Source organism: Dromaius novaehollandiae, chromosome 1 (assembly GCF_036370855.1).
Source record: "Dromaius novaehollandiae isolate bDroNov1 chromosome 1, bDroNov1.hap1, whole genome shotgun sequence".
Lineage (NCBI taxonomy): Eukaryota > Metazoa > Chordata > Aves > Casuariiformes > Dromaiidae > Dromaius > Dromaius novaehollandiae.
The window spans coordinates 12,655,352-12,682,965 of record NC_088098.1 but is presented as its reverse complement, the minus strand read 5'-3'; the positions used below and the strand labels follow the sequence as shown (position 1 = coordinate 12,682,965).

At 36.6% G+C, this 27,614-nt stretch overlaps 1 protein-coding gene across 2 annotated transcripts in view; it reads left to right on the top strand.

Annotated features, from left to right (window-relative positions):
- LRRK2 (leucine rich repeat kinase 2) overlaps window positions 1-27,614 on the top strand; it is a 71,610-nt gene that overhangs the window by 39,858 nt on the left and 4,138 nt on the right. For both annotated transcript variants that reach the window (XM_064505879.1, XM_064505886.1), the window contains 24 exons: window positions 67-160; window positions 2,233-2,419; window positions 2,782-2,963; window positions 3,473-3,702; window positions 4,516-4,643; window positions 5,871-6,089; window positions 8,236-8,437; window positions 9,071-9,159; window positions 10,077-10,264; window positions 11,228-11,382; window positions 12,454-12,600; window positions 12,755-12,946; window positions 13,648-13,794; window positions 14,131-14,231; window positions 14,398-14,588; window positions 15,281-15,441; window positions 16,245-16,415; window positions 18,232-18,332; window positions 19,006-19,200; window positions 20,271-20,464; window positions 20,765-20,837; window positions 21,658-21,842; window positions 23,217-23,369; window positions 24,146-24,354. In XM_064505879.1, the coding sequence (XP_064361949.1) occupies window positions 67-160; window positions 2,233-2,419; window positions 2,782-2,963; window positions 3,473-3,702; window positions 4,516-4,643; window positions 5,871-6,089; window positions 8,236-8,437; window positions 9,071-9,159; window positions 10,077-10,264; window positions 11,228-11,382; window positions 12,454-12,600; window positions 12,755-12,946; window positions 13,648-13,794; window positions 14,131-14,231; window positions 14,398-14,588; window positions 15,281-15,441; window positions 16,245-16,415; window positions 18,232-18,332; window positions 19,006-19,200; window positions 20,271-20,464; window positions 20,765-20,837; window positions 21,658-21,842; window positions 23,217-23,369; window positions 24,146-24,354 (3,894 nt within the window). The remainder of the gene's footprint in view (window positions 1-66; window positions 161-2,232; window positions 2,420-2,781; window positions 2,964-3,472; window positions 3,703-4,515; window positions 4,644-5,870; window positions 6,090-8,235; window positions 8,438-9,070; window positions 9,160-10,076; window positions 10,265-11,227; window positions 11,383-12,453; window positions 12,601-12,754; window positions 12,947-13,647; window positions 13,795-14,130; window positions 14,232-14,397; window positions 14,589-15,280; window positions 15,442-16,244; window positions 16,416-18,231; window positions 18,333-19,005; window positions 19,201-20,270; window positions 20,465-20,764; window positions 20,838-21,657; window positions 21,843-23,216; window positions 23,370-24,145; window positions 24,355-27,614) is intronic.

Here is a 27,614-nt window from a genome sequence, read left to right as displayed (position 1 = left end):
TCCAGTCTTAAAAATAATTAAAGCAATGCTGAAAAATAATGGGATTAACCCCTTTTTCTGTTCTAGAGACCATACCTGATTTGTCATCCAGCATAACAAGTTTAAAATTATCTCAAAATCATTTTATTAATGTTCCAGAAACGATTCTCCTTCTACCACAGTAAGTTATTATTTTACTTATTAAAGTTAGTCATGTTCTTGATGAATTACATCTGTTGGCAAGACTTTTGTTGAGCAGAAAATTCAGCATGTTTTACTCATTTTCAGGAAATCTTCTTTAAAAGGTTAAATCCAAAACTTAACAGCTTCTAACTGAAGCCGAACAGTCACATTTTCTTCATTATTTGGAGAAATATTACTCCTCAGATAAGTCCAGACTACACAAATAATTTTTATTAAAAATATCTTCTTTGACTGCTGAAGCTGACAGTTCTTGCTTAGAAGACCAGAATGATTTTATCTTTTTCTTGATACCAACACAGTAAAAAGATACTGTTGATTTTTCCTATTCAGCAAGTTCTGCAGCTTCAGATTTTTGCACAAGGCTCTACTGAGATTAGTGTTTCACTTCCCAAATATAACAAGATATTTATTCTCAAAGAATGGCACTTCCCCTAGATAGAATTGTGATAGAGATGCATGTGACATTTCTTTTTCTATACCTTCAAAGCATTACTCATGGAAATCAGAACCTCTGCTTTTTTTATAGAAGTTGCTGACCTCAACAGGTCACTGGAATCAGATGGTAGGAGGAGTGACTGGAAGGGATGGTCAGTTTTCTGGTAGATGTGGGTGCTGATGGCACTATGAGGGGGAGCAGGTCAAGAAAAGGGACTGATGCCTACAAGGTAACTGAAGAGAGTGGGCCTAATAAAGCTGAGATGGAGAGAGTGGGAGGAAAGAATACACAAATTCTTCTGAGCGCAGAAACAATCAGATCTGTACAGTATTGTTAGGCTATATATGCAACAGTTCCAAAAGACTTGTGGATTTATATTAATCAAATTTAAGTAGATTATGTCATTATTAACATGACTAACTAAATGCTGTCAAGAATGTTATGCTGTGCTAGCATACTGATATCTAAACTCATAGTAGCAAATCCAGTGGATGTGTTAAAAAGATGCAGCTTTCAGGTTCCACATCTCCCAGCCTAGACAAAGTCAATAAGGAGTTGCATTAATTTCTTGGCATGGTTCATGCCACAGTGAAATAAACACAACATATTTGTCCAACAGATGGCTTATTAGAAAGAAATGTTTGTAATCCAAGTAGTTTATTAGTGTGGTTCTTCATTATGCATCTAGTTGAACTATATAATTTATGCATATACATATACACAAACATATATTCATAGAAGCATTCTGAGAAAAGCATAGTGAGATATCCATACCATCTGATGTTAATTTTCTAAGTTAGGAGCAAGAAAGAGAATGGTTCAGATCACTTAGGTTAAGTGAGGCTCCATAGACTATAAAGGGAATCTTGAAAATATCAGGAGCTTCCCTACTGCTTTTTTTAAAAAATGAAATGTATAAAGCACATGAAAATATGTATTACTGTTATGTTACATTGAAATTAACCTTTTAAATACATTTACTTTAGTTTGATGCTGCACGTAACAGTATGCTTCATGGTCCTGTGCTCACATGTAATGGGAACCAGGAGCCAAATTCTGTTCTCTGACACCTGGCCATAAACTTGTGGCAACTATTGTTCACAGTTGAATTACTGAATGTTTTCACTATAGAAGTGTGAAACTTCACTGTGTCTATCTACTAATCTGAACAAAGCCATGCATATCTATGTATTGTCGAAAGAGGAAAAAAGTGTACTGTAATCCCAAAATCATGTGTGTGCACTAATTTAAATTGATTCATTAATTTTCTATCTGAAACACGTAGCCTAGTACAATCCGAGTGTTTGTTTTCATAACCAGGCAATTTCATTCGTAGGTAGATACATTGAGAGCGTATGATACTGAGCAGTCATATGTATTTACATTTTCTTTTTTTTATCCGAGATAATGAAAATCTACTTATAATATTATCTTAATTACTTTTGCTTGTAGTAGTAATTCTCTATCTTCACATCTACATTCCTCTCAGAAGACTATCTGTTCTGATATCTGCTCCATTTATTTGTTTATTAAAACTTCATATAGTCCCAGTTAATCTCAAGTTCATTTATTTCATTTGCTAACTTTTCTCTTTTGTATTTTCATGTTTTTAGTTTGCGATCAGTAGACTTAAGCCAAAATGAGATCATAAGCCTGCCTGGGCCAGTGCACTGGAAATCATTAAACTTAAGGGAGCTATTATTTAATCACAATCAAATAGGCATCTTGGACTTGAGTGAAAAGGCGTCTGCATGGTCTAGGCTAGAGAAACTACACCTGTCTCATAACAAGTTAAAAGAGGTAAAGCATGAGATTCTATCTCAAAAAATGAAATCACTTTTCAATTTAATGCAGTTTTTCAATGTTCATTTGACTTTCATGTCACCCGCTCATATCCCTGAAAATTCTGTTAATAAGATGATAAATGAAAATCACCATATTAAGCTTTTCTGTCTTGAATATGTCATATAATCAGTTTTCACAAATGAATTCATTATGAGCTCCTTTGTCTATTATCAGGAATGTTAACCCTCTTTATTAAAAAAATGTAGAACTGTAAAAATAACACCTAGTTTTATTAAATATTTAAGGAATTCATGCTCATAAAAATAAAAGCTTATTTTTTTAATGTTTAGCTGTCCGTTAAATGTTCTTTTATCTAGATTCCTCCTGAGATTGGTTTCCTAGAGAACTTGACTTCTCTGGACGTAAGTCATAATCCCGATTTGAGATTCTTTCCAGATGAAATGGGAAAGCTGTCCAAAATCTGGGATCTTCCCTTAGATGGACTACATCTTAATTTAGACTTCAAACATGTGGGATACAAAGCCAGAGACATCATCAGGTTTGTTGCCATATTGTTCTTGAGCGTTTTTGTTTTGCTTTCTTGGGGTATGTAGTCAGCAATAAGGAACCAACACATCCTTTTGAAAAGAGCTGCTGACTTGTCCAATGATCCCAGCTTAGCTGCGACTCTGTTGAGTGTAGGCTTTACCATACACACACATACATAAAATAGATTGTAACCATATAAAAATATAATCATATTATTTCATGAATTTGTTGATGCTTCTGTAAAGCGTGCAATGAATTGTTTCTTACAGGTATTTCGTGTTCCTAAGAGCATTGCACAGAGCACATTCTGGAATAATTACAAAGCAAAAAGACAGATTATGAACTAAGCCTTGACTTTTGAATCAGAAATTAAAATAGGCTGTAAAAATTACAGTAATATCAAACATTTAAAATTTGAAGTAAATGGTGTCTGTTAGGATTTTTGTCTGATCTTGAGTTCTTTCGGTGTTTTCGTTATTAAACACTTATGCGAGTTCTGCAAACTATTTCTTACGCCAGATTTCTTCAACAAAGACTGAAGAAGGCTGTACCTTATAACAGAATGAAACTCATGATTGTTGGAAATACTGGCAGTGGGAAAACAACACTGCTACAACAACTAATGAAATGTAAACGAACAGAATTGGGGTCTCCAAAAGCTACAGTAGGCATTGATGTAAAAGACTGGATCATTCAAGGGAAAGGCAAAATGAAGAAAGAGCTTATATTAAATGTCTGGGATTTTGCAGGTATTTCAAGAACTTATTGCCCTTTATTATGGTCTCTTCCAATATATTAATGCATTGCTTATTCTTAGAATCAGCCTGTAAAATTTCAAATTGTAAACAATAGAATCATGCAAACTTATACCAGAACTCAAATGACCAATTATAAACTAGTAAATTCTGGAAATTTTCGGTTAATTCCTCAAATTTCGTGTAAAGTCTTAAGAATTTCTCATCACCAAATGTGTTCTGATCCCTCATTTCAACCATAGTGCTCTAGAACTGTGATTTCAGAATAGTAAGAAACTTGCTGTGTGATCATTTAAGTACAGCCTATACCACAATGCATAGGCACAGAGGAGCAGCATTCAAATTAAATGTCCAACTTCAGTTGTGACACATTGTGATTTTAAGTACTTAATCATGTGAATTACTCTGTTATTTTGAAGTTGCTGGAAGGATGGGGGGAGAGGAATTTTTTAAAAAGGGAATTAAAATTTTGGTATTTAGAAATTCAGTAGTGGATTTTTAAAAGAATCATGACCTTCCAATTTCTCTTTGCAGTGACCATGTTTATGCAGTTATTGGAACTTACACCTCTTGATTTGAAACTAGCTTGCTTATTTCAGCATTGCAGTTCAGTCAGTGAGATACCTCAGAGTACCTACCTAAAATTCATTGTTGTTATAGATTTACTGTCCATTTAGATAATTTTTTGTAAGCATTAATTTCATTTGTGGAGTAGTGATCTGAGGACACATGATGTTCTACTGCCTTTCTGTGATCTGAAGATGTTCATAAGAGAAGTCCTAAATCGTGGGTATTTTTTATCACTAGGACAAGAGGAGTTCTACAGCACCCATCCTCACTTTATGACCCAAAGAGCTTTATATCTTGCTGTATATGATCTCAGCAAAGGACAAGCAGAGGTGGATGCTATGAAGCCATGGCTTTTTAATATCAAGGTATTAAGCAATAAATGTTTTACAGAATGGATTTCCATTTTGCAGGAAGCTGTTGGTAAACAGTGAATTTGCTGCAAACTTTTCTGAGGGAGGGGAGGAGGAAAGGAGCGCTTCAGCAAATAAAACCAGTAAGATGAAACAAGACATATGCATATCACTGGATATGAATATATGTGCAGACATATAAAGACATGATCAGCACCATTTTGTACTTAAAATGGCACAGAATGGTGCTCAGAAGAATAATTTGCATGTTCTGGCAATATTTTGAATTGACTGATACAAATAAGAAAGGGGTAGTATTAAAGAGATGACAAGAGTTAGGCTTGCTTTTTCTTTTACACCATTGTAAATTCTGAAGAAATCAAAATTTCACTAATTCAAAACTGACTAGATGTGGGCTTGAAATCATGCTGTTAAGGTTTTGCTTAGCATCTTAAAGTCAACAGGAATGATTCTAGGGCTACAATAGGGAAACTGGGTTTAGAACCTGCCTATATATTTCAATTTTGGCTACAAATGTTTTTTCATGTGGTGGAGTCACTCCAAGGGTGAGCATTACTCATGTGTTGCTTTCAGTCTGATGTTAGCCATGGCTGGGCAATGCAGTTACATCAAGATTTTGTATGCTGACCCTTTTTGTTAACCTTGGTTTTTTTCACTCTTTGACCATCACCAGTTCAGTTCTTATGAAGGCCATTTCCAACATACCCTCTTTGCTATACAATGCTCGCTAGTATTTCATTGCTGTGCTATTCCTATGATCACTAACACTTTGCTTTTCCAGTTTTTTTTATGAACAGTACAGTTGCCCCTGTCTCTTACTGACAATGTTATTAATCTGCAAAAATGTGATCCAGATCTAAACTACTTCCTTTAAAAATAGTAGTTTGAATCCCTATTTTGATTTAGACTGCTCTCTATATGTAAAAAATATGGTACATATTTATAGACTGATAGCATTTTATTATCTTATTCAATCAAGGCTTTTATTTGGGTATGCTGTTTAAAATTACTCTGAAAAAAGACATGAAGTACTTATTTCAGATTTAGATCTACGTGTTACTCAAACTCCTTTAAAAGAGCTGTATTTAAGAAAAGAAGAAACAGTTGCTTTTTTTAGTTTATTGGGTGATTTGACTAAATTGTTCACATTTTATATGCATATCAAAAAATAATATCAAAATTCATCATTGAGTTAATAAATTATATGGATCTTATTAATAGGCTCGAGCTTCAACATCCCCTGTCATTCTTGTTGGCACTCATTTGGATATTTCGGATGAAAAGCAACGTACAGCCTGCATGAGTAAAATTACTAGAGAGCTACTGAATAAGCGAGGCTTCCCAGTGATCCAAGACTATCACTTCGTGAATGCTACAGAGGAATCTGATTCCATTATCAGACTTCGGAAAATCATAATAAAGGAGAGCCTTCACTTCAAGGTAGGCTAGATATTGTTTGTAACATTGAAAACATCCTGGTTTTAATTAAATGCATTTTAAACACATTAATTAAACACATAATTAAATACATTTGTAGTGTGATAACAAACTCAACATACCTTATGTAAAACCTTAGACAAAGCAATATAATGAAGGAAAATCACCAGCTTTGATTTCATTTCTTTTTCTGTCAAAAAAATCAGCTTAGTAAAAATCTCACCTAAGGATAAGTTTTGTCTGTGAACAATAGGACCATTCATTGAATATTAATTGAAAATTGGTAATCTTTTTCTCATGGAGAAATCTGATCAAAAACAGTTCATTTTTTGTTTGATGGCAGCAGCTAACTGCAGGGGTCAGGAATAAGGTTTTGTGAGTGAAAACAGGAAACCCCCCTAGACCGAGTGTTCTTCCTAAACTGGAGAATCTGCACTTGTAGTTCTGTTGTGTCCAAAGCCATCCCTACCACTCATTCCCTGCTGTCTCCTTAGCCACAGCATCCAGCTCTGTCAGGGTGTGAGTGACAAGGATGAAGAAACTAGCCCAGACATCGATTTTATAGAAAGACAAGGCCTAATTTATAGCAAAAAAGAGTATACATATTTTTATTTTATTATTTATACAATGCCAAACATGTATACCATGCCATTACACGTTAAAGAGAAAATGTGATCTCTTGTGCTACTGAAGTCAATAGCAAAACTTCATAAATTGCAGCGGAGCCCAAGTTTATTCTGCATTACTGCTCTGAAGATTTTAAAGGACAAATGCCATATTTATGACTAGCCTCACACTGCTGTGTTAGAAAGGAGGGAGACAGTGCAGACTCCTCTTTCTCTTCTCCCAGAAACCACCAGTTTAGCAACATCCAAAATCTGCCTAACTTCATTCTGTAGTTCAAGGGCTAGCAAACCATTGCTAAGTGGCAGCAAGGTGGCATATTGAGGTGGAATGAATTAATTTCATTTCTTATACATCCAGAAGACATGAACAGAGCAGATATGTGTAAAGATATATGAAGTCCTACATCTCCCCATATTTTTTCAGCACTCAGGAGACATTCTGCTTTTTGAAAACACCTGCCTCCTAAATACCTAAAAATTGCTCCTCTAACATCCACATCTCTTGGGACTATGATATTCACTGATGTTAAAGCTTTCACCACATAAAAATGGGGTAGCCAGAAGGAACGGAGATAATTTCCATATATAATGCAGACATTTTGTGAAAGGAGAATTACAAGATACTGGGTTAGAAGTTAGGCAAATTGACTTAAGTATTAAACATTGTCATTAAGTGCTTTAAATCTTTTAAGAGCTTTGAATCTTTCAAAGTAGTACTGGCATTTTTGACACACAGAAAAACGCTGCAGTGCACTGGTGTTTAACTTCTTTGAAAGAAAGATTATAAACTGAGAAAGAAGACAATTTGGAAAAGTTGGGAAAATTGTTTCCTCCTCCCCACCCCTCCCCAAGTAACTACCTTAGTGCCCATAGAGAATGAAAAACCTGATCAAATGCTAATACCAAAGGTCAAAGGATATATCCAAGAAGGAACCCAAGCTACAGGCCTAGGGCTAAGTCCTCCACTGTGTTTCCCTTCAGTGCTGCTAACCTGGCCAGACTCCTTCCTCTCCTCTTATCCACTGATCATCATCACTCAACTGCAGAGACTTTTAGTTGAACTACTACCCTTTTCCCTCTGCTTGTCTAAAGACATGTCTGGAGACATGACAGGTTACAATGAGTACACTATTTTTTTCTTCTTCTTTTATTTGCTGATTGTCTTGTGTTACCCTCAGATGTATGACATCATGTGTTCATACAGTGAATACTTTCCTTTTATTTTAAGCAAAAGTTTATCTTTGATCTTTTCAGATGTGTCATTTTTTATTTTTATATATGCATATATTATGGAAATATTTTCTTCTATGAATTCATTTATAGAAAGACATTCATATTATAATTCTGAATGAAAAATTAGTTCCAGCTAGCTTTCAGAAGCCATGTCAGTCAATAAATTAGCGTTTTTGTTCTTTATTGCCATTACTATTGTGTGGAGACTCCCAGCTTACATCTTGATTACATCATAGTTTTCATTTCCTGTGAATAAATTAATAAATTGGAGATTATTCCTAATTATACAGATCAGAGATCAGCCTGTGGTTGGTCAGCTGATTCCTGACAGCTATCTGGAGCTGGAGAAGCGAATTTTGCTGGAACGTAAAAATGTCCCAGTTGAATTTCCAGTGATTGATCAGAACCGATTACTAAAACTGGTACAAGAAAGCCAGTTACAGCTGGATGAAAATGAGCTCCCTCATGCAATTCACTTTCTGAATGAATCAGGTAAAGTATTATGTTCAATGTATAATATTGGTTGTTAGTGGTTGGCAGCAAATCTGCAGCAGGCACACTTGTATGCATTTTTTAATCTTGTGCAAGATTGTCACAATATGTTGAGCTGAAATGCTAACTTTGGGTAATATTGCAATTTGATAATCCAGATCTTTATGTCATAAGGGAATTTCATGATATAAAGAATCACTTCATTAACAGTTTATACATCTTACCCCTCTTTGAAAACATCGCACCTGCTGGTTAGACAGCACAACTTCTGAAGAAAGATGCAGTCATTAGAATAGCTTTAGTAGAATAGCAGTTAGATGAATATATTTAACAGCATGTATCAGTACTATACAGACTTCACCATAATAAATAATAAACCACACTGAAAATACCTGCTTGGCAAAAAAACAAGTCATATTACAAAGCTAACAAAACATTTGGAAATAAAGGTAAAGCTGAACAGACCGTGATTGCATTCTACTCTTTTGAGATATTGACATAAATTCAATGATTATTTGTGCTTTGAATTGCTCATAGGAAGTCATCCAAGAAAGACAGCACAAAGCTGGATGTTTATTTTGCCTCATATGGAGCTTAAGAAGTGCTTTGCTAATAAAAGTATTCTTTGCACAGGTGTACTACTTCATTTTCAAGACCCAGCACTACAGCTGAGAGATCTGTATTTTGTAGATCCTAAGTGGCTGTGTAAAATCATGGCACAGGTTAGCCTCTGATTACTTTTTGTATTTACATTCATGGAGCTCTTTCCTCTGTCCCAAAGCGTGGTAACTTAACAGCCATCCTTTTCCACTATTTCTTTACAATTTCATGACCTAGTCTTTTCTCAACTGCCAGACTGGTTTACCTGGCTCTTTCTCTGCCCTTTACATTCTAGGCAAACGTCTGACTCAGTACTTCCATGTTCTTAGGCTGTAATGTCCAATATCATTTACACTGCACTGGATGCAAGAATTCATGTGTAGTAGAAAAACTCCAGGGATGCAAAATAATCCTGTAATATGTTGCTATAGGTTGAGGTAAAAGCTGGAAGTTTTGATCAAAGTAGTAAGAATGGGGGAAGAAGGGTCACTGTGTGCTTGGTACAGACAGTAGCTGAAAGTAAGTGATACAGAATCTCATATTGGGACAGGAGAGTAGCAGACTGCCTGCTTAAGTGAATCCATCACTGATATGTTAATTTAGAGACTCTCAGACTTTTAGATGTTTATTCAGATTTTCCAGTTTCTGAAACTTTACCTTGCCTTCAGTGGAGGAATTGGGGTTGCAAAAGTATGAGTTTGAGCCTTTAAAGCTATTGGGAATGAGAGAAGAACTGATCACTGTACATAGGTTTCTTTCTGACAACACCTTCACAAATTAACGTGTAGAATAATTTTCCATATAATATGAAACAGTGAAAGCTACTGAAGAATGGCAGCACAGTAGTGGCTTGGACAGGTTAAATTCATTCACTGGTGTCTTCTTGCTGACTAGCATGAGATGTTTGATTTCACTGTGATAGGAAGTCCATTCTTTCTGCTAAATTACAGACTACCAAATATTTTGGGGAACAAAGTTTGTCAGAAAAATGGAATCCACTGATGACTGTATATCTGAAATTGTTCTACTTTTTTTAAAGATTCTGACTGTGAAAGTGGAAGGCTGTTCTAAATATCCTAAGGGAATTGTAAAGCGTTCAGATGTGGAAAAATTCCTGTTAAAGAAGAGCAAGTTTCCTAAGATCTATATGTCACAATACTTCAAGCTTCTGGAAAAGTTTCAGATTGCTTTGCCATTAGGAGAAGATCAGCTGCTAATCCCAAGCAGGTAAGCAAAGAGCTAAACCCACAAATGTGCCATAGAAATCAATCAGAATAAAAACTTCCCATCAGGCTATAATGATGTTTTAGCTTAATTGATTGTAAGGCCAATTTCACATATGAAAGCAAGATTTATACTTTTTATCCCATATTTTTATAAATGCCTTCACAGATGTGTCAAACTGTTCTTGTAGCAGATAAAGCTTACATCATATTAGCACAGTGGTAAATAGAATGTGTAAATGATAAAATGCTTTATGAGGGTAATACTTCTTTTACAATTACCATACTTTGAGACTACAGCAGGAAGATTATAACATAGCTTTACATTGCATCACTAGTGTGCCAACATTACAGATATTTATTGCAATATAAATTTTAACCATAATTTCCTGTAATCTGTTTGCTTGAAGTCAGAGCTCCAGTCAAGTTACTGTGAGGCAATAAAGTCACTTAGAGGCAATTTCTCCTCTGAACAGCCTAGTCATTAAGTGTGGTGACAAAGAAGAGTTCTGAATTTGAATGCTGTCCTTTTGCTTTAATTGAAGCAGGTCACACAGTTTCTCTGCTTCAGTTACAGATTTCCCTAACATGTTTAATAAGGCTTATTTGGCTTAATGGAGAGAGTGTTACAGGGTCATATTATTTCTAATCTGGTCAAAGTGCTGGGATAGGAAGATTTTATCTGAATCTGTCTTATCTGCTTTATATATGCCTCAGGTCTTTCTCACACTTACATTCTTTGATATATAATGATTGCTAGTGAGGTTGTGTTGCGTTCAAATTGGAGCAGAACTTGACTTTAGCACAAACAAACAGAGAATAAGCAAATATATTATCAATCCGCTTCATGATCGTTTGAATCATTCATTCATTAATAAATACATTTTACATAATAAATAATGTATGTCATCACTCAGCTTTGATAAAGTACATCACTAAATACTGTCTTATATTTTTATTCTTACAGTTTGTCTGATCACAGACCTGTTATAGAGCTTCCCCACTGTGAAAATTCAGAAGTTATCATCAGGCTTTATGAGATGCCATACTTTCCTATGGGATTTTGGTCCAGACTGATCAACAGGTTGCTTGAAATATCACCTTATATGCTGTCAGGAAGAGGTACAAATCTTTAACTTCAGAAACAGCAGTGAGCGTATTTGCTTTAAATGCCAACACCTGCATGTTCAAGCTCTGATTCCAGTTATAGTTTTGCTTTAGCTAATTTCTGGCCACTTCACAAATGCGAGAAAATAAACAGTGGCCATTTTGTAACTTAGAAATATTCAGGAACATATGGTGCCTGATCTTTTTAACAGTGTGCAAAAGAAAACGGAGGCATAAACAGCCTCTTTGACTCCTTTACATACTAGAGATGGAGGAAATCCTTGTGTTTATGCAAGACTGGCATTCGCTTCTACAAGAAATACAGAAAATAATGTCTTCCTCACAGAACAAGAAACTGCTTTTCTTCAGGATCATCAATTCTCCCTTTATGAAAGTCTAAAAACTTTACTTTTATCAGAAGTGGGTTTTTTTCTTTGATTTTTTTTCCAATAATTCCATGCTTTGACATGGGATCTATCTCTTGAACTTTGCAATTCCATTCATCTTTGATGAATCCATCATTTAATATGATCCATTAATTATGGATCCATCCATCCATTAATATGTGATTTAGGAATATAGGTGACAAGTAAAACATGCAAAATATGTGTTGCTAATGCTCTACAAATATGAAGTATAACTGTGTCTGCTACAGAGGTGTTTGATCTCCTCCTGAACCCAGAGTTCAGATGTGAGGTAGCACATCTCACTATATTGTGAGTATGTGATAGAGGGAAAAAATAAATCATGGAGGTTTTTTCCTTACATTGCCTAAAATAACCTGTATTTGAACCCATGTGTACTTAACTCCCTACGTTCATTACCTGTGCAATGACATATCATCTGATTCAATACTTAGTGTTTGTGGATATACCTTACGGAACTGATCACCAGTTGACATGTGTATTCAGCTTTTGTAGGGGTATTTTGCCTGCAGGGGTGTAGCGTTTGTTTTGTTTGTTATATGGATGTGCATAAACCTACAATCATAATTAAATATCTAAAGTAGTATGAATTATTCTGAATATTTGAAAATATGACATTTGTATTGGAGATCAAATTTTTAATCTAATTTGTTTTTTCTAGAGCGAGCTCTTCGTCCTAATAGAATGTATTGGAGGCAAGGCATCTACTTGAATTGGTCTCCTGAAGCTTATTGTCTAGTGGAATCAGCAGTATTTGACAACAATCCAGATAGTTTTTTGAAAATTACAGCACCTTCTTGCAGAAAAGGTTAATTATTCCCAAGCCTGATTTTTGCTCCAGTTTGATTGCTGCTTGGCACTTTGGTTTGTTGTGCTTTTGCCTTTTGGAATGTAAAGTTTGTTTTTGTAATTACAAGTATGGCAGATAGAGGCTGTAATTTTCCTATTTTGGCTTTTTAAAGGTTGCATCCTTTTGGGACAAGTTGTGGATCACATAGATTCTCTTATGGAAGAATGGTTTCCAGGTTTGCTGGATATAGATGTGTGTGGTGAAGGGGAAACACTGTTGAAGAAATGGGCTCTGTACAGCTTTGAGGATAGTGAAGAACACCAAAAAATACTGCTTGATGACTTACTTAAAAAAGCTGAAGAAGGTAAGTACTTATGCCATGTGAGGTGTATCAATAAATATTATATAACATCCCCTTTATAACCTTTGGGCTCTTTACATTATTTAAAAACATTTCATTTCAATAAAAAATAGTTACAGTATGTGTCAAAAGCAATTTGTTCTCTTTTTATCGTAGAACTTTATAACTACACAATAAGGGACAGATTTCTGCTACTCCATGTAGTCATATATGAAGTAGCAATAGTGAAAAGCATCTTTTTGTCATGATACTGATCATGGAATTTCATTGATGGGATTGAATCCAGCACATAGTAAAACTGATACTAGATCTTGCAGTTGGACCCTGTACAACAGAAATTTAAAAGGCAATGTTGATGAAGACATATCACATACTGATAAAATGTTTTCTTTTTCTGTACAGAGAGAAAAATAATCTCTCAGTTTGGCATTGTTACATAATAGCAACTGCTGATCACATTTGATTGTACACAAGACCTTAATTTATTTAAATATGTAAGATATTGTATAAGTTGAATGGGATACTTAATTAGTACTCCATCACGCGTGTGTGTACATATATATATATATGTGTGTGTGTGTGTGTATATATGAAGCTCATTTTAGGTGCATTCATCATATGCACTCGCAGAAATCCTTTTATCTTTCAGTGCAGTTTGAATAGTGACTATGCCTTTTTTTCAATGTCTCATTTATTTTTCTTAGGTGACCTTTTAGTAAATCCAGATCAGCCAAGACATACCATTCCAATAGCTCAGATTGCTCCTGATCTGATATTGGCTGATTTGCCTAGAAATATCATGTTGAACAGTGATGAACTGGAATTTGACGAAGCTCCTGAATTTCTTTTGGGTAAATATTATTTTATAGTTTCTTTTGCAAAAAGCTAATGTAAAAAAATCTGTGGAAATCAGTTCCACAACACATGAAAAACATTTTAGAAATTTCTCTTATCTAGAAATGTATTTTTAGCGTGCTCTCAATTTCAGGTTATTGAGTTTTTAATTTTTCATTAATATCTATTCAAAGACACTGTTTTTTATATGCTTAGATTGCTATCCTAAAGCTTAACATTTTAGACCAGTAAGATAGTCCACACATTTTTAAATTGGGCCTTTTCAGCTATTTTTGAGGAATGTTTGATGGCCCTTTGTTTTTAATATTATTTTCAATTTCATCTTTGAAAAGGTGATGGTGGGTTTGGATCTGTGTACCGTGCATCTTATGGTGGAGAAGAGGTAGCCGTAAAAATTTTCAATAAACATACTTCCCTCAGGCTTCTAAGACAAGTAAGAAATGTTGCCTTTTTTTCTGCTGCTCTTGGAATACCAACCTTAATGAGCTTAAAATGCTAAAGTATAATGCAAGACTTCATTCTCAGACTCTTCTCAGAGTTCACCTCAGAACTACAGAAGTTTTGCTACTTGCATTATTTCCTGATTTTACCATTTACAGGAGCTTGCAGTGCTTTGTCACCTCCATCACCCCAGTTTAGTGTCTTTGCTGGCTGCTGCAATCCGTCCTCGGATGCTAGTGATGGAATTAGCCCTTAAAGGATCTCTTGATCGTTTGCTTCAACAAGATAATGCAAGTTTAACTAGAACTCTTCAGCACAGGATAGCTCTGCATGTAGCCGATGGCTTAAGGTAAATGCAAACTTTATGTTGCTGTAATAACAGGATACAGCTGCAAACAAGACATACTAAAAATGGGAAAGCTTATTGTTTCTTACATCTCAGGCAGGATATTCCCTGGCTCAGACAGATACCTGTCTTTCTGTTGTTGATTAGCTGATGCAGAACATGGACTTCTGTCACCTGTTTTTTTCTAGGAGCAAGCGAGGCTTATATAGAGAAATAGCTAGAACTCCGATTGGAACTTGCTATGTGGCTGTTGACTCTTTACCAGAATGTCAAAGTAATTAATTTGGTGCATTTTTAAAGTCCTTTTAATGACCTCAGGACCTATGGAAATGTGACTATAAAACTACACAAACCTGCAAAGGAGCCTGGGACAAATGTAGCTTAAACTTCTGAGATTCAGTTTTCAAACAGCCAGTGACACTTCAGATGAGGCTCAGAACTAAAATAGTGTGATGTTCATGTGCCAGTCAGTACTATATCAGAACAACTCTGAAGTCATTATCCAGTAAGGCAGTGCCATACTTGTGATGTTTGGCATTTTGTTTACACAATGTTTAACATTTGAAAGCATGATTTGCTGTTGTGTGAATAAAATATTCAGAGTGTGTGTGTGTGTATGTGTGTGTGTGTGTGTGTCTGTAGGTACACATCCCTGAATTATGAATGTTTTCCATATATGCTTTTCTGATTAACAGGTACCTGCATTCAGCAATGATCATTTACCGTGATTTAAAGCCTCACAATGTGTTGCTCTTTACGCTATATCCCAATTCAGCTGTCATTGCAAAAATTGCTGACTATGGCATTGCCCAATACTGTTGCCGAATGGGAATAAAAACCTCAGAAGGCACACCAGGTAAGGAAAAAATGCTTTGGTTTACATTGCATTGTGCCAAAAAAATACATAAAATGTTTTTGGATTTGGGTTCTCTAAGAAAGAATGTGGCTAAACTCCAGTCTATGCTGTAGTGGGAATCACTGTATTACAAGTTGTGAGGGCAGATTCAGACCTCTTGGCCTTTCTTCCTAGTCATGCTTTAACTCCTTTTATAAAAATTGAGCAGTATACTGAAGCTTTAAAAAGAGAACAAATTAAATTACATGCACTAATCTTGATTTTTTTATCTTATTTTAATATGTTTATTGTGATATGATATTGAAATTATACTGCTAAAATCACTTGTGTTTGCGTAGGTAGCTCTCAATTTTTTTGAAAGGCAATGAATACTGGCACTATTCACTGATTTTAGAGAGAGCACAGTAGCATCCATTTTGAAGTCCTGAACACTACAAGAACTATGAAAAGTGCCCTTTGGTCTTGGAAACAGAATATGAGGGTGTGACTTGTAGTGTTAAATATTAGGCCTTCAGTAAACACTGCAGACCTGCCCTTCCTTTTAAATATTCATTGATAAATGAATTGTTTTTATGTGTAATGGTGCAGTACCTCCTTAGCTGATGTACTGTCCCCTTCCTTTAGACTGACTGCTGGTATTTTTGGTAATCTGCCACATGCAAACTATTGCCAGCCCAGAAATAGTGCGCCATTTTGGGTTTACTTCCTGTGACGTTTTCATCAATAAGTGTTTACTTCTAAAAGGATAAAGATTGCTTCAACTTACTATGAATCATAACTATTAATAAATGATTTATTTGCAGGATTTCGAGCACCGGAGGTTGCCAGAGGAAATGTTATTTACAATCAGCAAGCTGATATTTATTCATTCGGCTTGCTTCTGTATGACATTTTAACAGGAGGAGGTAGAATAATGGAAGGCATGAAGTTTCCAAATGAATTTGATGAGTTAGCAATACAGGGAAAGTTACCAGGTATGCCTTGTTTCTTGAAGTTTTAACATGGAAAGAGACCGTTTGCCCTGCCTTACTCCAAAAATGTGATCTCTGATAGTGGTCAGAGGAAGAGGCTAAATAATAGCAGTTTTTAGAAGCTTCTCCTAATTTCATACAGTCTTCAAATAGTGAGAAATAGGTAACTGTTCAAAATCATGCTTGGTATAATTTCATATAGGTTCAAGGGATCTAGTTCGTTCGTCCATTTTATAAAGAAATAGAGGTTTCATACACTTGGGTCTTCATCTAGACCTGGCTGAAATGGGTATTTCTAGGTGTGCTTTCTAATACCACATCTGAACTTGACCCCTACTTACTACTGTGATTATACATATCATATAGTAAGATACAACAAATTCAACTTCTGTTCTTTGATCATGATACATCATAGGAAAAAAAACATTTTTAAGAAACTGTTCATAAAAATTTTTGATGTCAGTGACTTTAAAAGGCAGCCACCCCTAAAGGAAATTAGGAGTTCCCTTTTACGTGTCAGGACTGTGAATTCCCTGCCTAGCTACATAACATTCCTCATTCTCCATCTGCTTTGCAATATGTAGTTGTTGGTTTCTAGAAGTAAGACTGGATAGACTAAGAAGCTGGACCTAATGTAGTCAGCTGGACAATGTAAGTCAGTATTTGGCAACTTCTCTGTAAAGAGATGTTGAAGATTAATAGTACTACAAGCTTAATGCATGGTATTCATATTTATTGTCCTGCAGTAGTGGATATGCTCATGAAGTATTCTTTAAGACTGTGAAAGAGAAAAGGGCAGCAATTGTTCCTGTTATTCTGGTACAGCCGCTCCATTAGGAAAGAGAGAGAGTTCTTATATTTTCTACTTCTAAAGGAGAACAGTCCAATTCATAGCTCAGATTGTCTAAAAAACACCCCCAAGGAGGATGGCCCACGAAGCAATGACTAAGTATCTTTTGAGTGCAGTTGTACATTTGTCTGCTATATTATGACCCCTATGAATTAATGGGAAGTATTAGTTTCTGGAGATACTACAGCTACATCTGTGTGCATGTTCATTATTTATGTATTTCTAGCAAATAAAAGGCTAGCTGAGCTCAGAAGTGAACAGTACCTATCATTTGTTGAACGGGATATGTTCTTTTGCAGGTTTTCTTCAGCCTTCTTTAATGTTACCTCTGTCTAATTTAAGACTGGAGTATCTGCTATGCATTTTGATGAACCAAAAAGAAAGCAATACAGGCACTGTTATGAATGACTAAATTTGATCTTAGAGATGTCAGCACTTACAGCAATAAGATATATATTCAAAGCAGTGACTGTGAATTTAACTTCCACATCTTATAAATATTATATGGAGTTGCTTATTTAAATTGCTGTAGATTGTGTTGAAAATTTATCAGTATTACATATACTCTGACCAAACACTGAAGAGTAATTTTTCAAAACAGTGTGCATAGGAATTTAAAAGACTAATGACTGGGATTTCTGAAAGCGCTCAATGGTCAGCATTAATCAAGTCACTGCTCATGTGTATCTGTGATACAATCCAAAGTATAGGGATATTCTGCAGAATCCATTTGGTGTAACTGCTGTTGATGAAAAAGACTCTTGCTCTGTGACTCTCATTTTTCATTAATGGGCAGATGAGCAATTCTGAACTGTTCATGGTGACATTTTACCTACAGGTATGATATTTCTCATAGCAGCTTTGTAAGAAGTTAGATGAAATCTTATAATAAGAAGAAAGTTATTCAGAACTCTCAGTTCTGAACTGTGGTAAAGGCTAGTTAAGATATTATCTCATTTTATATTTTAGATCCTGTCAAAGAATATGGGTGTGCCCCCTGGCCTGGAATAGAAAATTTAATTAGAAAATGTTTGAAAGAAAACCCTCAGGAACGACCAACATCTTCCCAGGTATTATTTAGTGTATTTATTATATGTATTTTTGTGCTAGATGATACCACGAAGTTATTGTGATTTCTAAAAAGAAATGGCCAATTTAAGTTAAGAGGTTCAGTGTTTCTTTCGTTCTTCTGTTGTGGAACTGAAACAGCCATGGCACATTGCCTGCTCTTGCCATCCAGGGTAAACACTTCTGTTCAAATCTACCAACCTTTTATTTGTAGCCAACTGCTTTTCCCTGTCTTATTGTATAGGGATAAGAGTGAAACAGAATTTAAATTACATGATGTTTTTTACTAGAGTTATGCAGAAGGGACTTTGTTATAATACCAGTGCAGTTAGCCTACCCTGCCCTATGCATACGAAAGGATAAACAATGATGTGGATCTGAAATCTACTGTTGTTGTCACGCATCACTTTGGTCTGTGAAATAGATGACATTTTCAAACACGCCTTTTTTCAAACATGCCATTGACTTCCTGAGATTTTAATTAAAAAATGAAAGAGTCAAGGTAAAGTTGCTCATTACATAATGATTGTTCGTTAATGATGGTATACAAATGAGCAAACCTGCTGAGATACTGTGTATGTATTCCATAAAACATTGTTACCCCTTGCTCGTTCTTTATTTGTCACTACACAGGCCATCGTTATTACCTTGTGCGTGCCGTGGCTTTCTTTGCAGGTTTATGAGATTTTGAATTCCGCAGAGCTTATCTGTTTGATGAGATACATTTCAATACCCAGCACCTCCACAGCAGAGTGCATGGTAGCTGCCAATCAAAGCTGCAAGAAGGCAGGAGTCTGGATAGGTAATGGGAACACAGAAAAAGCACAGCTTTCATTTGTTAATCTAAATACAGATGGACATACTTGTGAGGTATGTGGGAATGTTTCATTTATTCTAATTTTTTGCTTCCCAGAATTCAGAAGAATTAATTGCATTTGAACTGTGGGAGTTCCTTCTGGAAAGCCCAGCTTTGAGAGATTTTTGATAGAACAATACAGCTCATAAATGAGTCATCCCTGTATCCATGAAATGAAGCAGAAACAGAGTCTCTTTTTCCTCTCTTCCTCCCATCCTGCCTGAACTTTCTCATAATACTGCCTTGGCACTACCGGGTTCCTTTCTTCCACTCACATTGAAGCTATTTCTAGCATGGAAGCTAGAACACAGAGTAGTAGTTACAAAACCCTTTGTATCACTCGCTCACTGGACAATCCAGCTCCTCTCTTACAGTTCCTCTTTTGCCATGGATGCCACCTCCTTTTGCCACTGCAAGTGGTACCCTTCAGCTCTCTTCATTTGCTTTTTGGACTTCCGAGTCCTGTACCATCAGAAAAGAGAAGATGTTTTACCCAGGCTAGAGATGCTGTGATGTGTTTCTGTTTGTCTGCCAAAACTAAGTGTGACTCACCCTGAAGCTGTTTAAATTACTATTTCCATGACACAGCTGACTGTAGCATTCATGACATCTAACTTATCTGCCGTCTGTTGAGCATGATACATTTGAATTGAAAGTTTTCTTATAAATTATATGGCTTAATTTTCTAAAATTAAATGAAAAAAAGCCCACGGAATTATTAGACCAGTACTTCTATTGTTATGAATTGAACTGAATTTACATTGCAATATAGTTCCATTTGTTTGATTCTCTGATGGCTTTCAAAACTTCATTAGCACATATGCAGAGAATTTTTTTTTCAATATTCAGCACAGTGATTTCCTTCTGTACTATTTGAGGAGTCCTTTCTAGCACTGTGAAGATAGCTAGCTTACTTGAAGATATATTCTGCTGCTTGGAAATGAGATTTCTTAATGGAGAAGTTAGGCTTTATGTTTTCTCAGGGTCTTGGAAAACTATACTTCATTTTTATGATGAACAATTTACTAGTATTTATCATTACTGAAAACACAACCAGGTTATTTTTATTTTTTTCCTGACTCAGGATATTGCAGATAGTAAAATTTTAAGCTTGGTCTTGGTGACTCTTTCTCCTGAAAAAGAAAACTGGATTGTAGCTGGAACCCAGTCTGGTTCTCTGTGGGCAGTTAACACAGAAGATGAAGCAAGAAGACATCGTCTGCAGAAAATGTCTGACTCTATCACCTGCTTATACTGTAATTCTCTTTCAAAGCAAAGGTATAAATAAGTTTTTAAGTATTTGGGTTACATTTTGAAAATGTGATTAAACAGTGATATTCACAAAATTATAGCTCTACGTTCATGCAGATAGTTGTATTGTTTAGACAGATGCATATTTTGCCCATGTGTTAACTTACTTTTGCACCTAGCGTAACCGGAGACTACATTCCTGACCGTGAGTGGTTGTATTTGCTTTTAGCATTCAAAGAAACTCTGGAAATACTAGATGCTACTGATTTTAATTTTTCTTACCTTATTCAGGGATTTCCTGAATTCATTATTTTATTTTTATTTCAGCAAACAGAAGAATTTCTTTCTGGTTGGTACAGCTGATGGCAGATTGGCAGTTTTTGAAGATAGAGCAGTAAAGGTAGACTTGTTCTTTACTGTCTGTCCTACAAAATATTATCAGTAATGTGTAAAGCACCTACTAATTGTAAATTTATTTCATGCAATTTTTTTAATTGCTTCTCTAAAACTAAAAATTAGTTTCTGTTGTAATCTTAGAGGAACTGCACATCTTACAATATCTGTTTTAACCAACAGAGTTAAATGGGGAAAATTAGCTCTCATCTTAGGTCTTTGAAAGGCATAGCATTCTGGCTAGAAAAGGACATAATTATTAAGAAGAATATTTTAACAATTTTAATTTCCATTACTTACTACTGCTATGTCTTCTTTTTTTCTTTTTGATCACACTACAATCTCCCTCTGTAAAATAGGTGGAAAACATCTTTTAAAAAGGGAATATTGTTTAAATTCCTTATAGACCAGGGTTCTGCTCACAGAGCAGATACAGGTAAGTGTTGGGAGCTGTTTATATCAACTGGTATCTGAGGGTTAGGTCCAGACCAGACGCAACCTAGAGCAGCTAGGGGCTGCAGTGCCTCGCAGAACTGGAATATGGTCCAGTGTGGAATTTCCCTGGGAAATGTGGCTTTCTATCCAACCCTTGAAGTGGGCTGGGGGTTGCAGAAGGTATCAGTCCCAGCTCTGGCCCATTTACCCTCATGCAGGCTGTTTTCTTTGGGGCATCTGTGATAAGAGTATGGTGCCTTTTCAGTCACTAATGTTTTGCAAAGAGACCACAATGGTTTGGAAAATCTGGCTGTGTAAATACTCTGCAGGTTGTAACAGTTTCTACTTTGCATATGTGTACACTCCCTGTTTCTATATATTTCCTCTTGCAGTGTAAGGGTGCTGCACCTTTGAAGATACTAACTATAGGGAATGTTAGCACACCACTGATGTGCTTGAATGAATCCTCATACTCAGCTGAAAAAAATATCATCTGGGGAGGCTGTGGAACAAAGATCATATCCTTATCTAGTGATTTCTCTGTGCAAAAACTCATTGAAACAAAGACAAGTCAACTGTGAGTTTTTTATAAATGATGTTATTTGGCTTTTTGGTTGTTTTTATTAAAGATTTCTGACAGTACTTTGATATAATGTCTTGTTCTGCAGCTTATTCTTTGAATGTTCTTGTTTTTATTCTTTTCCTTCCATAATATAGACAGAAAACTATATAATATCTAAAGTATTCATTGCTGCTTTAAGCAAGGAATATGCATTTTACTATATAAAGGATTCATGAAGTCAGGATATGTTCAGGAAATGTATAAATGCTATTGAGCAGTTTTTCTCCCTTGATTGCACTTGTCCAATCCCCGTTTACGGAGAGCTATACACACGTACTTAGCACAGCATTTGTCCTTACATATTTGTTTATGATATGTGTGTGTATCTTTGTCCTGTGTACATAAATCATGCATGATTGCTGACCTTGCATTCTTTAGAAAGTATGAAAAAATACCAAGTTATGAGACTGAAACTGTTGCAGTATTTGCTACAGTTCTCATGTGGTCAAATCCCACACTGAAGTTAAGGAGAGTTTTCCTAAATAAGGGTTACAGTATTTGATTTTATGCTGATAGAGATCATTATTCCAGGAAAAGAATATGCTTTGGGAGATAACAATAATGTTAATATGAAGCAAGAGACTAAACCTTTAAGTAAAATGCAGGTGGATGGCAAAATGAAAAGATGTCACAGGAAGAATCTGAGATTTGTAGATGCAAAACTGCATACAGTTTTGAAAATAAAGTTATCAGAAATAGCAAGTACCATTATCTGAAATAGCAGTGTTAGTGAGTGTCTGCCATCAGGGGTCTGAGATTGCGAGCTGTTCTGCAATGTCAGTTGAAGAGTCAGTGAAGTAAACCAATGCCATTAAATTGCAGGGCAATAAAACTTTGATATGTGCAGTCACAGGTGTGTCGTGAGACAAATTCATATGTAGAGGAAGATAATCAAAACGGCTGTCAGCAGAAGTGAAACCAAGAGCAGAGCAAGGTGAACTAAATCTCACTGTTGCTTTTTAGGCTTGGTCACCTTTGTATTGAGTGACCCTTTGTGGTCCTGTGTGTCCTAGTAGGAGCTATCAAGTGTCTCCAAACATTGAAAGAATTACAGGAGAAAGGTGGAATTAGCGCTGCTGTGATGCGAGTGAGATTTTGGGCATTAATGCACCTCCAGGGATATCAGCAGCATAAATCCACTTACTGTAAGAAGTTGTATCAAAATGGAGGAAGATTACAGCAAACTCTTTCAGTTGTAACCCAGCCCACTTTGGTTTTGAGGCTGAATCATTCTGAAACAGTTACAGAAAAGCAAACGCCACTGATAACATTCAAGTTTGCCCATTAGAAATTTTCTGTGTGCCTAACTGGAGCTTTTCTCTCTCCTAGGTTCTGTCATAACGCTTACAGTGATGCAAATATTATTTCAATAGCAGTGGACAAATCCATCTATTTGGCAAAGAAAAACAGCCATTTTGTGGAAATTTGGGACAAGAAGACAGAAAAGCTTTGTGAACTAATTGACTGTGTGCATTTTCTTAAGTACGTACTTTATTTTACATAGATTACATGATATATAAAGCTGAATAACAGATTGTCTTCTCTAGCATAATACCTCACCCTGCGGGACAGAAAGAAATTGTTGGTGAAACCAGTTCTTTGGGCAAATGTAGAATTTCTTTCCTCTCTTCTGGCCCAGAACTTGGGAGTATCCCATGCAGAATCTCAGTTTTATGAGACCTTTATTATATTTCACAGTTTGCCTATGATTTCTAGAGGATTCCTTTAACTCTGTTCAAAAAAATATAAAGCCTTCTGTTTTCCTCACCTGATGTGATCAGGCATGAATGTTTTTCTTTCCAATTACTTTCTTCATCCCCTGATGAAAAATACCTTCTCTCTCCAGTGCGCTGATTCAGCAGGAGATCAGAGTTTCACAGTGATTTACATTTACATTTACATTTTTCCTCTCCCTTAATGTCCAATGTCATTTCATTTTCATGGTGAGGTTAGAAACAGCTGTAGTTGTGCTCCTCCCCCTTTGCAGTGAAATTATTCACCTGTAGCTTGGGAGAGAACAGGGAGATGTACCTGCCTCCTATTTAAAGGTCTGTTCAAGCAGACCAACTGTTTGTTGGTTCTTAGAACTCCACTAGTTTTCATCCCAGTTTATTGAAAGTCAGTTGTTTAGCATGAGATTTTTGTAGCTTGTCTTGACAAATGATCATTTAAAAGACTGGTTGTGAGGGAGTCATCTAAACAGTTACGGAATAGAGTGTACCAAAAAATTTTAATTCACATTCTCTCCATATTCTTAGGGAGGAAGTGGCAAAACTAAATAAAGAATCAAAACATAATGTGGCTTACTCTGGAAGAGTGAAGACAATTTGCCTACAGAAAAATACTGCGTTGTGGATAGGGACAGGAGGAGGACATATCTTGCTGCTTGATTTGTCAACACGTCGCCCCGTACGGGTTATAGACAACTTTTGTGATTCTATTCGAGTCATGCTAACAGCCCAGCTAGGTAAGTAAAACGATCAGATGACCAGTACTTCCAAGTCAGTGCTAAGCTTAGAAGCGCTGGCTCCTATTTGCCACGCTGCTCCAGAAAGGGATTAGCATTCTCCCTGTTTTGTTCATTCATTCTCTTCTACTGCTGTCATTTTCAATCAATGTCAGACACGCCGGTGTTTTTTAAATACCAGCAGGCTGTCATATCTGTGCCCAGATAATATGACAGCTCTTCCCTGACTTGTCACTGATCAGCATTTGAACACACCCTGCCTTCACTGCATCCTTTTTGCCATGCTCCAGTTGAGTTGTCACCATCCTCTGTCTGATACTGTTTTTATTCCTCTATCTCTACCTGTGTTCTTTCTCCTTCTTAAAGTCTTATGCTTCTGACTTAGCTCTCTCTGTGAAGCTTGTTAGTTTTAATCATTCTTCGTTATTTGCTTATATCCCCATTCAGGGATGGTTCTTTTAGGTTTGGGTCACACACAGGCCGCAGCAAAGCTGGGGAAGGGCTACACACTTGTACTCAGGGTACAGACATGTACACAGGTGCTGTTCCTGTCACGATGGTCAGTAGTTTTGAGCTGCTGTGGGCAAACAGTAGTTGTGGGGTTTCAGTGATATTTGCAAACAGCCACAGGAGCATAGATGAGTATGGAGCGATTCTTGCGTGTTTTTTCCTGTATCTCTCCCAGACTGATATAGGCCATACCAACTCAAAAGTTCATTCTACTGCAGTGGTGGATACTTTCAAAACATGTATTACTTCAAAAAATACTCTGGGTTACACCATATGGGTTGCCAACACCTTCCACCGTGTTTTGAAAAAAACTCATGGCCTTTCTTTCTGAAGTTCCCATGTCAGTGTGATCGAAGTATGCTTGCTGTCAAGAAGACTCTGAAGCTGCTGTTGTGGACTCAGAAACACACTGGTATTCCTGCTAGCAGAATTCATAGTTGCAGGCTGTGAATGTTTTCTCATTGCCATCATGAACTTAATCTAGAGACTGGGTTTTTTTTTCTTTTTTGCACCACCAATATCCCTAGAGTACAGTTAGCTCATAATGCTGACAGTGTTGTGTGAGTGGAAACAAACTCCAGCTCCCTTTCAGTTGCCTTTGCCTGCGACAGCAAGTTTGTGGAGTCTGTTCAGTCCTCAGTTGTTAAGAGTGCCGGCTATAGAGTCCAGATTCACTATCACAGCATTTTCAGTCCTCCTGGTGCTGATGGCTGCATTATTAATACCATAAAGGGACTGTTTTGTTTTAGCATTTTGTAAAGAGCAGTGTCTGTGAAAACAAGATTCCTGTCTCATTAATTGTCACTGCTAGAAGACGGCTATTGTATAGAGTATAGCGTAACTTAAAAAGACTTGAGTCTCAAATTGTTTTTTTCCAATCAACATGACATATTTAATCAAAATTGTATATAAAGAAAAATTAATAGTTTATGAGAAAATGCAGCTGTGTTTGCACCACACAGTATGCTTGCAAGTAGGTCTGTAAATCTCAAGAATGGCAAGTAAGATTGATAGACACAGTTTTGACATGCACTTTTTTCTTTTGCTTAGTTTTTCCCAGCAATAATTTATAAGGTGGTGGCTTTTTTCCTAAATTCAAAGACTTCATTTCTACTGAGATTTTCATAGAGTCACTAAAAATGGGCTCAGGGCTGATGAGCTATTCATCAATAGTAAAACATTGCTGGTATGAAACAAAAAAGGCTAGAGGGAAATATTTTTGTATTAAATATTTTAATCTTAAAACTGAAACTATATTAACATTAATCAAAGGTAAATATTTCAAGGAAAAAGAGCTTGCCACACTTTGAGTTATTAATTTTATCTGTAATTCTTATGTGAATATGTAAATATAATTCTTTTTCTAATTCTCTCGACTAACATATTGGCATATAATAGACATGAGACTATATCACAGTTAGAGAATGACTCATGTAAACCTGTAGTTCATTTTGCAAGTGAAAATATATACTTCCAAATAGGAAGAAAGGACCTTGGTCTGAATAGGAAACATTGTACTTAATTTCCAATCAGTTTCTTCGGAAGTATGGATAGGATTGGTTGCAGAAAAAAGTAGTGTGGTTATAAGTGTGAGCATGGGAGGCACCCGTGGCTCCCAGCAACCCTCAGCCGCCATAGGCAGATCTAGGAGATGCATCAGGAGATGCAAATTGCCATAGGACAGGAAAAATACCGCTCTACTTTGTGCTCCCTGGGATCCGCACAAGAAACACTTGCTGGTTCAGCAGGAACGTAAGCTGGGACGCACACTGCAGCGGGGGCCCACAAAACTCCCCAGACTGTGGCTTTCGCAGTAAGCCATACTCCAGCCTATTTGTATTCCCCAGACTGACCACTTCCTCATCTTTTCCCTGGGGGAGTACGAACGACTTCGTGTATGAAGAGGCACGGGGAGGTGTGGAGCACCGTAGCGCAGCGGTGGTGCCGGCAGTTCCTGGCAGAGCTCCTGTGAGCCGGGAGAGCTGTGCCTCCCCCGGGCGCCTGCTCCGGGAGCGGGAGCACGGCCTCTCTGCTGTGCTGGGTCCTTTGTGCCGCTGCAGCCGGGGGGTCACTGCTCATCCTGCTGCCAGCGGGACCCCGAGCTGCTGGGGCAGCTGAGCAGCGAGGGGGAATGTGAAAAGTCAGCACAAAGCAGAAGGGCTCGCGCCTGACCTCATATACCTTAATAAAACACCTTTTCTAAACATATTTCCACTGTATTTTAATTTTGTTCAAGCAGGACAGTGTTGACCAAGCAGAACTTTGTGAAATGTTGTTGTTTGTAAAATTCATGTCACTGTTGGAACAGTGTTTGTTATGTGGAAAGCCAGTATAACAGCTTTCATCCATCTCGCACAGTGTGTAAACGTGGCTTGTTGGGAATAAGCAGGAAGCTGATTTTGAAACACTGGCACATAAAACCTATCCCTCTGTGATCAGACCACCTTTGTCTTCCTGCATTTCTTTTTACATTATTCAGTAGATACTTTACTATGATCCATCCCTTTTTCTGTTTCCCTACTAACTCTCCTTCTCTACTTGCACGTCATTGTTAATGCAGAATACTTTTAATGAGCTTGTAACATATTTCGGTTTTGTTTTGTTTTTTACCAGACTGATTACTGGGGCTTTCTATTTCACAGTCACCTCATTTTTGTCATGCACTGGGCCTTCATTTGCAGCCTCTCCCTTCTCTGTGGCAGCTGTTCCCTGTGACTTCAACTACCTTTGCGGGTGGTACCTAACAGGGT